We start from the raw sequence: 11,361 nt of genomic DNA on the forward strand, positions 1-11,361 counted from the left end.
AGACTAGTGGCATTGAGCCCCTTTCATATGTCTCTTGGCCATTTGTATGTCCTCTTTGGAGAAGTGTCTATTCAGATCCTTTGCCCATTTTTAAATTGTTTGTCTTTTGTCGAGTTGTATGAGTGGCAAAGTGGCATGGCCATGGCATACTCAGCCCCATGTTGGGTGCCATATGTGCTGAGCCAGCTCAGCCAGGTTCAGTGAGCCTGAGAGGGGGTGGTGAAGGATGGAGAAAAGACAGAAAAGAGAAAAAAGCTGGGTCTGGGTGGGATGCTGTCCTCTCTGATGGAGAGCTAGCAACAGTGCCACAGCCTTCAAGCCATCTCTTTATTTTATAGCCAGATTCCATGAGGCAAAGTAAGTGCATGGTTACAACGTTCTCAGGTGTTTCGAATCTACTCACTTATATGCACCTGATCAAGCTTTGTTTACTTGCTGCACCTCCCGCAGCCCACATCACTCAGCCACGTGGGACCACAGATGTGGACCATAGGTTCAAACTTACAATTATAGCCTTTGGCTTTGCCCTCCAAGTGGGGACTGTGCCCTCTCATTAGTCTGAGGCTTGAACCGGTCCAAACACTGTAGCCGCTCTCCACATACGAGTACTTTATATGTTTTGGAGATTAACCCCTTATCAGATGCAGCGTTGGCACATATGTCCTCCCATGCAGTGCGAAGACAAAAATTAAAACAAGAGCTGTACCTGGTTCCTATCACTTAGGGAATCTCCAGGGTTTTAGGAGCTCTGTGCCAGGAACCAAGGCAGAGACCAACATATGTTTTTTCTATTATCTCACAAATTGTCTATTAACGGCAGACAGAACAGATAGATTAATCTCTAAGATAATTTTTTGAAAACTTCTAAGAGTTTCAATCTCCTTCTCTTCATGACATCTGTTAGTCAGCTGCCATCCTGAACCAATTTGAGCTCCATCAACTCTCTTTGCTAGCGAGGCGGTCCTGGAGGGAGAGGAGGATGGGAGTTGGTAGGGCATGAAAAATTCATGGCTGGGGGACCCAAGGCCCTGCAGAGGAAGGATTAATTGTCATGGCCTGTAGAATTTGATATGTTAATAACCAGTCTCGCTCAAAAGAGCTTAGTTGAACACTTACTAAAAGAGCTTAGAGGCAACACTTACTTCAAAACTTTGGGGGTGGGGAAGTGAGAGTGAACTGTAGCTGTGTGTTGAGATCAGGGTGAATAAATGCATCAGGAGAGGCTGGGCTGCAGTTTTCCCAAAGGGTGGACAGGTGGGGAAGAAATCAAGTGACAGGGGCCTGGAGTCCTCCTCCCATTTGCCTCTCTCCTAAATGAAGCTCACTGTTGAGAAGGAGGGTCAAGAAAATCAGATCTCAACCAGTATGCCACGCACTGTGCCAGGCGCTGCGGCTTCGAAGCGAAATTCAGCTAAGTCCTCGTGCTAGGGAAGCCGCGGTTTTTCTTGAAATGGAATGTGGTGGTTGGGGTGGGGTGGGCATGGAGCCCTCCCATCTCTTGGCGCCTTGGGAAAATGACCGCTGGGATCCAGAGACTCCCCGCCACCCCCCACACACACCCCCGATGCTGGAGGAAGGCATTCCACCCGTAGAGGTTGGTAAGCTAAGAGTCATCATGGCAACAGATTAAAGGAAGTTGGGGCTGGGTGTGCGGGCCCGGCTGTGCGCACACTGTCCCTCCTCTGCCTGACTTTTAACCTGATGACTCCTTGCTTATTGCAGAGACAGTTTTCCAGGAAATGGGATTTGGCTGCCGAAGAAGGAGCAGAAGAAAGGGAGCTGCCGGGAAGGGGGCAGACAGTAGAGACCCTACAGATTCAGGTAGAAAAATGAGCTAAAAGCATAACACTTACTGGACCCTCATCGCATCCTGGCGTGACCACTGTCTCAGCTGATTCTCCCGATAACGCCGTGTGGCTGGCAGTCCTCCTGCCCAACGACAGAGGGGAGGAAACCAAGGCTCGATGGGCTGCACCAACTGCCCAAGGAGACAGCAGAGGTGAGGCGAGAACCCAGGTGCCTGTGCTCTCCATGCCGAGCGGCAGGGGCTCTGAGCCGCAGTGGCCGGGGCCTGGGGGTGCGGAGGGGGTGCCTGGGATGCAGATTCCCGGTGCAGCTCCAGCCCTCCTGAGTGAGCCCCGGGGTGGCACCTGGGAATCAGAAATGAAGGCACCTTGGAGTGCCTGGTCAGAGTGAGGCCCAGAGAGGGGAAGTGAGCTGCCCAGGCCCCAGGGCTGGGAGGACCAGGAGGTGAGGAGAGCGTGTGCACAGGCCACCAGACAGGGTGCCATGGCCAGCCACTGCGAGCTGCCCTTCATGTGTGATGGCAGGCTCCATGGAACCTGTGCTCCGGGGAAGAAAAGGGGGAGAGGGAGACAGAAGCTTTAACCAGGGCTTATTCTATGTCTTCCCGGCACATTTGCCTGCAAGGCCAACCCACTTCCCAGCCTGGTCACCAGGGTAACCATCACCCCCACTCCGACAGGCAAGTGTGTGCCCAGCTCCTTGCACCCACACCCGCGGCCTCGGGGACCCAGCCCTATAATCAGCCTCCCGCTGCCGCTGCCTCTGCACAGGCAGGAGACAGGCAGACCCTCCTCCTCGCTGGGCCCCTCAGCCCCCCACGGTTCTGCAGACACCCCCTTCTCTCGCCCACTGCCTCCCAGGAGACAAAGGAGCAATCTGCTGGGTGCGTATCAGCACCCCTATCTGCCCTCCAGGTGGGGCTCAGGCCGACACACAGCCCCAGCAGGAGAAAACAACCCCCGCCCGGTGGAGGGGCCTTGGCAGTGAAGTCCTTTGTTCCTCCGAGGCGCTGAGGGGATGGCCGGAGTTGAGGAAGTTTGCAAAGTGACATCAGAAGAGGGGCTGAGGCTGCCAGCCCAAGCCCCGCCACCACCTGCCCCGGGCCGAAGGCGGCGCCACCTCAGCACAGGCAAGGAGGCTGGGTGCCCTCCTCCGGGCCCCACCAGAACAGTTGTACCAGGCCAGGCTGTGGGCCATGGATTCCTGTCAGGACTTCAGAAAACCAATCCCATCCAGCAGGGCAGGCCCCGGTGCTGGGCCGAGCTCCTTCCCCAGCGCTGGAGCCCATCGCTTCCCACCTGCTCTCTCCTGACCCCTGTCCAGACACTGTGGCCTCTCGTTTCTCACCTAGGGCTGCCCTCACCCCCACCGCCCCCTCCTCAGTCCGGACACAGCCTAGGCCCTAGGCTGTCAGATGCTCTGGGTCCCACCTCTCTCCCAGGCTCTGAGCCACTGACTTGCTCACCCTCCTCTCTCTGTCCCTGCAGCCTTCCACCCGAGGGGCTGGATCTGGCTTCTCCGGAGACCAAGTGCAGGCAGTTAACTCCCCAAGGGGCCAACTTTGACCGTGGCCGGAGGAGCCTTCCCGGCCTCCTTCCCACGGAGGAGAGTTCTGCCTGGCGTCTGCGCAGCCTGCCTGCTGCCTGGAGGCGTACTGGCACCGGGCTGGGCCTCTGTGTGAATGGGGGTGGGGTGGGGATGGCGTGGCAGCCGGTGCCTGTGCTGGTGCGTGTGGATTTGCTGCCCATCCTGCCCGCCTGCCTGCTCTCTGGCTGCCTGGGTCACACCTGGAAGGAAGGGTTAGCACTGAAGCTTTGCCCCAGATTGTTTTCTAGAGCATCTGGGCCGAGCCAGCATCTAGAGTCCAATAGAGCAGAATTCCGCTTCCACGTTACCTCGCCGGATTCCCGCGTTTGACAGAGCAGCTGAGGCCCAAAGAGATTTAGTGGTTCCCAAGTTTACAGCTAGTTAGTGGCGAAGCTATGCCTATTCATTACTTTAACGAATAATTAACGAGCACCTACTATGTACGTACAGGCATTATTTTAGTCATTGGGGATATAGTGGTGAATCAAATGGACAAAGCCCTGGCCTTCATGAAACACAACATTTGAGTGGGGAATTAGAGGAGAAAAAGACTGTAAATGAGGTGGATAAGTAAAATATTCAGCCCAGCCCATGTGGCTCAGTGGTTGAACATCCACTTATGAACCAGGAGGTCATGGTTCGATTCCTGGTCAGAGCACATGCCCGGTTGCAGGCTCCATCCCCATTATGGGAGCATGCAGGAGGCAGCCAATCAATGATTCTCTCTCATAATTGATCTCTCTCTCTCTCTCTCTCTCCCACCACCTCCCTTCCTCTCTAGTAAATCAATAAAAATATATTTTAAAAAAGTGCCGGTGGTGGTGATGGTGGGTGGTATGAGTGAATTGTGTCCCCGAAAATTCATCTGAATACCTCAGAATGTGACTGCATTCAGAGACAGAGCCATGCAAGAAGTGAGTTAAAGTGCGGCTATTCGGGTAGGCCCTTCTCCAATATGACTGGGGTCCTCATAAGAAGAGGAAACCCAGACACACACAGAGGAGAAACCACGGGAGGACATAGTGGGAAGGAGGCGGCCATCACAAGCCTCAGGAGAAACCGACCCGGCTGGCATCTTCATCTTTGACTTCCAGCTTCCAAAACCGCGAGACGATGAATTTCTGTTGTTTACGCCACCCAGGCTGTGGTATTTTGTTAAGGAGAGTTTAGCAAATTCATTCAGTAGGATTTTACTTTCGTAAAAGGCGTCCTGGGCTGGCCTCACCGAGAAGGTGCCATTTGATTCACACCCTGAAAGCCCCATGGAAGAGCATTCCGAGCAGAGGGAACGGCGGGCCCAAGGCTCTGACTGGGCTCAGACGGCCATGTGCGCGTGAGAGCGAGGAGGCCAGCGCGCATGAGGACAGCAGAGCGGGCGAGGGGGAGAATGGGAGAGAGGAAGCCAGGGAGGATGTGGGAAGACGTTCTCTGTGTGAGATGAGTAGTGGGTAGAGGCCAGGCTGCTGCTGAACACCCTACAATGCAAGGCCTCTCCTCCTCCCCAACAAGAAACAGGCGAGAAGCCCTGGTTTAGAGCCTAAGGTGACCAGGTCTGACTTTGGGGTGAACGGGGTCAGTGTGAAGCAGAAGCTCTGTGAATCCAGCTGAGAAATCATGGTGGCTTGGACCCTGGGGGTAGGAGATCTTCTGTGCAGTTCAGTGCTTCCTGTTCTACCCTTCCTGTCTCCACCCTCTTTCTCTTTCCATTTTCTCCGTCAACATCAACAGAGCCCTACAAACGTGCTAACCCTGGGTCAGGTGCTGAGCAGTTTCCAACAGACGTGGGCCACTAGGAACCTCATCTAGTTGTCCAGACTCAAGCCAAGGAGAAGGGAGCTCCAGGGAGCAACCACTGACATGGGGCAGACGTTGGGAAGTGCGCTTGGGGCTGCAGGTGGAGCTCTGGGGCGACTGTCCCCAGCTGCCATCTACGCAGACATGAAAGAGAGCGCAGAAAGAGTGCTGGGTGGGTGATGCCAAAAACTCAGACATCATCCTTAATGCCCCTGCCTCCCTGACCTTTATCCTCTCCCCAACACCCCCCCCCCCCAGTTCCTCCAAAATATCTCAAATCTGTTCACATGGCTCCATCTCTATCATAACGACTCCAGTCCCAGCTACTGTCATTTCCCACCTCGTCTCTCTTTTGTCACTCTTTTGCCTATGTGGGTGGGTGTGTACACTTACCTTTCCCTGGTTATTAATGAGGTTGAGCTTCTTTTCAGAGGTTATTGGTGACTCCTCTCCGGTAATCTGGTTGTCTATGTGCCCTGCCCATTTTTTCTATGTAGTTGTCTTCTTACTGACTTGTTGGATTCTTGATTCTGGACAGCGATCGTTCTTTGATTAATTTGTTGCAAATATCTTTTCTCACTCTATAGTGTGTCTTGTCACTGTCTTTGTGGTGTCTTTTGGTGAATATAAGCTTCTTAACTTTAAGGTAGTTAGATTTATCAGTCTTTTATTTTATAGCATGCGCTTTTTGTTTTGTTTATGAAAACACTCCTGTGTGGCCAGCATGGCTCAGTGGTAGAGCATCCACCTATGAAGCAGAAAGTCACGGTTTGATTACCAGTCAGTGCACACGCCTGGGTTGTGGGCTCGATCCCCAGTGTGGGGTGTGCAGGAGGCAGGCAATCCATGATTCTCTCTCATCATTGATGTTTCTATCTCTCTCTCCCTCTCCCTTCCTCTCTGAAATAAAAAACAAAACAAAACAAACAAAAAAACACTCCCTATGCTGTCTGACATCATAAAAAATTCTCCTCTGTTTTCTTTCAAAAGTTTGGAAGACTTGTCTTTCATGTTTAGGCTTTTCATTCACCTGAAACTGACTTTGGTGTGTGGTCTGAGGGAGAAGGCTAATTTAACTATCTTTCTCACACAGACAATGATATTCACTTCCTATTGCTGCTGTAACAGGTGACCATCAGCCTAGTGCAGTGGTCGGCAAACTGCAGCTTTTGAGCCACATGCAGCTCTTTGGACCCTTGAGTGTGGCCACGAAGTTTCAATCACACTGCACGTGCACGCCCATATGTGGTATTTTGTGGAAGAGCCACACTCAAGGGGCTGCAGTTTGGCCTAGTGACTAGAAACAACACAAATGTATTCTCTGGGTCCTGGAGGTCAGAGCGGGTCTCCCTGGCCCGACTGCAAGGTGTCAGCGGGCTGCACTTCCATCGGGAGGCTCTAGGGGAGCTGAGTGTTCGGTTTTCCTTTTCCAGCTTTTAGAGGTTGCCCGCTGTGGTGCCCTCCGGTCTTCACCACCAGCCATGGCCAGCCACGTTTCTGTTGCCTCGCATCACCGGCCCTGACTCTGCCTTCCTCTTTCACTTCTGAGGGACCCTGTCATTACCTGGCTCACCTGGATCATCCAAGAGAACGTCTCCACCCTCAAGATGTTTCAACTAGTCATGTCTCCAAAGGCCCTTTCGCCATATTCGTTACCATGGTCACAGGATCGGGGGATTAGGATGTGCACATCTTTTTTTATTTTTATTTTTTTAAATATTTTATTGATTTTTTACAGAGAGGAAGGGAGAGGGATAGAAGAGAGAAACATCAATCAGCGGCCTCCTGCACACTCCCCACCAGGGTTGTGTCCACAACCAAGGTACATGCCCTTGACCGGAATCAAACCTGGGACCCTTGAGTCCACAGGCCAACGCTCTATCCACTGAGCCAAACCGGTTAGGTCAGGATGTGCACATCTTTGGGAGAGGATTATTCTGCCTCTCACAACAATCAATTGATTCAGCGCAGTTTATGAAATCTTTTCTGAAGCTGGGTATGGGCAGAGGAGGGGAGGGGGACGACACTGGTCTAGTGGTAATAAAAATAGCAAATACGGAGTGCTTATTTTGTGCCAGGAATTTCTCTAAGCATTGCATACATCTTTTATCTCATTTAGTTCTTACAACAAGACTTTGTGCTAAGTAAGTACTGCTTTTATTCCTCAGAGATGAGTGACGGGAGGGACAGAGTGGTGCCCACAGTAGGAAGTAGCAGAACCAGGATTCAAACTCAGGTAGTTAGGCGCCAAAGTCCATGTGCTTAGTCACCACGCTCTTGTTGAACAAGCCAATGAAGTGAATACATTTAGGTTTCCTTAACTGTGTGCTGCCGCCCATGTCACACCACCTCTCAGAGCACAGGTTCTTTACCTGTGAACTTGGATGGTCGCACATGTCTGCCGCAGGCTGCAGGGCTGCTTCTAGGGCACAGAGAGCCAAGCCCCAAGAAAGCAGTTCAAATAAGGAACGCAGGCGCCAGGAGCTGTTCCACTGCGTGTTCCTGGCAGAGTCAGGACTGGGACTCGGGTTTTCTGGCAGCCAGGCGAGGGTGTGGTCTAGTGGTAATAAAAATAGCAAATACGGAGTGCTTATTTTGTGCCAGGAATTTCTCTAAGCATTGCATACATCTTTTATCTCATTTAGTTCTTACAACAAGACTTTGTGCTAAGTAAGTACTGCTTTTATTCCTCAGAGATGAGTGACGGGAGGGACAGAGTGGTGCCCACAGTAGGAAGTAGCAGAACCAGGGTTCAAACTCAGGTAGTTAGGCGCCAAAGTCCATGTGCTTAGTCACCACGCTCTTGTTGAACAAGCCAATGAAGTGAATACATTTAGGTTTCCTTAACTGTGTGCTGCCGCCCATGTCACACCACCTCTCAGAGCACAGGTTCTTTACCTGTGAACTTGGATGGTCGCACATGTCTGCCGCAGGCTGCAGGGCTGCTTCTAGGGCACAGAGAGCCAAGCCCCAAGAAAGCAGTTCAAATAAGGAACGCAGGCGCCAGGAGCTGTTCCACTGCGTGTTCCTGGCAGAGTCAGGACTGGGACTCGGGTTTTCTGGCAGCCAGGCGAGGGTGGGCTATAGGCGAGGGTGGGCTATAGGCGAGGTGGGCTATAGGCGAGGGTGGGCTATAGGCGAGGGTGGGCTATAGGCGAGGTGGGCTATAGGCGAGGGTGGGCTATAGGCGAGGGTGGGCTATAGGCGAGGTGGGCTATAGGCGAGGGTGGGCTATAGGCGAGGGTGGGCTATAGGCGAGGTGGGCTATAGGCGAGGGTGGGCTATAGGCGAGGGTGGGCTATAGGCGAGGTGGGCTATAGGCGAGGGTGGGCTATAGGCGAGGGTGGGCTATAGGCGAGGTGGGCTATAGGCGAGGGTGGGCTATAGGCGAGGGTGGGCTATAGGCGAGGTGGGCTATAGGCGAGGGTGGGCTATAGGCGAGGGTGGGCTATAGGCGAGGTGGGCTATAGGCGAGGGTGGGCTATAGGCGAGGGTGGGCTATAGGCGAGGTGGGCTATAGGCGAGGTGGGCTATAGGCGAGGGTGGGCTATAGGCGAGGGTGGGCTATAGGCGAGGGTGGGCTATAGGCAAGATGGGCTATAGGCGAGGGTGGGCTATAGGCGAGGTGGGCTATCTCCACCCCAGGTGGTGACGGTAGCAGTCACAGATTCCAGCCATCAGTAGAACATTCTCCTTCATCTGCCTGCAGCCCTGGAACAGCCAACATGAAAGCTACGTCTTGGTGATTCAATCTCTCATCATTAAGAATGCCATCAGACTTCAGATGATGCTGTTACAAAATCCAAATATGAGAAAATACTTCTAAGCTGAAACAGGGTGAAGTTTGCAAATATTATTTGGTACCAGTTACAAATCAAGGAGGAGAGGAGAATTTCAGAAATTGACAGAAAAGGGAGGCTGCAAGGTATTTGCTAAGGACCCCGCCCCCTTTGCCTCTTCTCTGATCCAGTCAGGATGTACCACTTTCTGCTCCCCCTCCCCGCTCAGTGGGAGAGGGATCAGGAAAACCTGAATTTCAGATTTGGGGTAACCACTCACTGTTTTTTTGCTTTGAACTTCAGAGGCAATACTGGGAAAAGGAAAAGAGCAAAGAGTGGGAGGACCCACTCTACCAGGTATTAGGGTGCCTGTAGCACAGCTATAGCAGTAAGATCAGCGCAGCACTGGTGCAAGAACAGGACTAGGTCAACAGAACAGCAACGAGAACTCAGAAACAGACACAGGTGTCTGTGGAGACGTGGCATCTAATCCAGACACCATCAGACATCGGTGGGAAAGAGATGGCATTGCTGGGAAAACTGGCTCCTTGGTGAAAATAATATCGCATTCCTACTTGGGATGAATTCAGACCTAACTGTGAGAGTTAAAGGTATGAAGTTAAATAGGAGAATATTTTGTGACTGTGCGTAGAAAAGATCTTAAACAAGACCCCAAAGCACACTTTGCAAAGCTAAAATCTGATGCATTTGGCTGCTCCAAAATTAAGGGTTCTCCCCTATTCTGTAAGATAGCAAAAACCAAGCTAACAGGATGCATGGAAGGTTGGGGGATATTTGCAATGTCCAAACCTGACAAGGGATTCATATTTAGAACATTTAAGAACTTCTTCAATTCTTTAAAAAATATTATCTTTATTGTTGAAAGTATTACAGATGTCCCCTTTGTTGTCTTTTCCCATTGACCCCTTCCACCTCCCACCTGCCCCTCCCAGGCCTTCACCACACCATTGTCTGTGTCCGTGGGCAGAACTCCTTCAATTCATTCACAAAAAAATAGGAAATTTAGCAGAAAAAGAGGCAAAGAATGTCAATAGCTACTTCACAGAAGGGAAAAAATCTCAATGGTTCTTAAGTGTCTATGGAAAAATAATTAACATCACGAATCATCAAAGAAATACAAATGGAAATTACATTGTGATATTACTCTACCAATATCAGATTGATGTCAATTAGGACGTTGGATAACACCAAATGTTACTGTACAGAGTAGGGAAACAGGAATCTTCCTACCGTTATGTGCCACTGGTGGAAGGGCCAAGTGACAGTCATTCTGGAGAGAGAGGCGCAGAGTGAAACTAAGCCCTGTAGACGCCATGACCCAGGAGTTCCATTTTCCTTGTGGTCCGTAAGGGACGCATCCCATCCTGGCATTGTCTGTGGTTAACAAGGAACTGCTGGCAACAGAACTGTCCATTATTTGAGGGGTTGATAAGTAAAATGTGTTAGATGCCCAAATCCAATGCCATTGGTGGTAGGAATCAATGCTATATAATGATCTGTGCAGCCGCAGGGATGGACCGCTAAAGCATTATGCTGAGGGAAAAACAAGAAACAGAGTGAGTTCTTGGCACAAGACCATTCGTGTATATTAAAAATAGATACACAAACAAAAACTTTTCAGGACATACACTTGTACTGGTACCTAAACATATGAAAGAGGGTGCACCATGGGAGGTAGAGAAATGGGCGGGCATGTGAGGAGGGAACAATGGAAAACAACAAAGTTAAAAAGAAGACAGAGAGGGGCCTTGCTGATCGTTAGGAGCTGATGAGTTTCATCAACATAACTGGTTCCTGACGTCCAAACAGTCGCCCAGTCGCCCTGTCATCGTTTTCTATTCCGAATAGAATCAAAGGCGAGGACGCATGGTGGCTGCCCAGGGCATGGCCTCTGGCATAACGGACCTGCCTCTCCCCACCCACCTGCCAAGTTCTGCTTCCCGGCTCGCCAAGGTCTACTCCGACTGCAAGTCCCACAACCCAAACACGCCCAGGCTTCGATCCGCAATGGCTTTTACTCTTATTATTTCTTTCTTTTGGGAAAGTCTTATCGATCGTTTAAGATTCAGTTTAAGTGCCTCCCCTCCAAGAGTCCTTTCCTGACCGCTGCCCTTTCCCAAATGCGAGCCCCTCCAGGACCTCACTCCCATACGCCCCCTTCCCCATCATCCCCACCCAAATCGCGGTGCCCTAGCTTATTTGGGGGACACACCCCTCCCACAAGGCTAGCGCTGAGCTGGGCCGGTCTCGGGGTCCACAGTCAGCCTGCCGGCATGGGTCCTCCCAGGAGCCCTGGAAGTCCAGCCCATTAAACGAGACCCCGCCCACTTCCCCACCCCCTCTCCTTTGCTTCCTTCTCATTGGTTCAGTCTCT

At 51.6% G+C, this 11,361-nt stretch overlaps 1 protein-coding gene and 1 long non-coding RNA gene across 2 annotated transcripts in view; both read left to right on the plus strand.

Annotated features, from left to right (window-relative positions):
• The window catches only part of LOC107183791, a 25,514-nt gene extending 18,582 nt beyond the window's left edge, over positions 1–6,932 (plus strand). The window contains exons 3-4 of the long non-coding RNA XR_001514594.1: positions 1,723–1,821; positions 6,621–6,932. This is a non-coding gene — a long non-coding RNA (uncharacterized LOC107183791). The remainder of the gene's footprint in view (positions 1–1,722; positions 1,822–6,620) is intronic.
• Positions 6,933–10,853: 3,921 nt separating this feature from the next.
• The window catches only part of PPP4R4 (protein phosphatase 4, regulatory subunit 4), a 99,049-nt gene continuing 98,541 nt past the window's right edge, over positions 10,854–11,361 (plus strand). The window contains exon 1 of the mRNA XM_006767956.2: positions 10,854–10,991. Within this exon, the coding sequence (XP_006768019.2) occupies positions 10,854–10,991 (138 nt within the window). The remainder of the gene's footprint in view (positions 10,992–11,361) is intronic.

The sequence above is a fragment of the Myotis davidii genome, unplaced genomic scaffold (assembly GCF_000327345.1).
Source record: "Myotis davidii unplaced genomic scaffold, ASM32734v1 scaffold443, whole genome shotgun sequence".
Classification (NCBI taxonomy): domain Eukaryota; kingdom Metazoa; phylum Chordata; class Mammalia; order Chiroptera; family Vespertilionidae; genus Myotis; species Myotis davidii.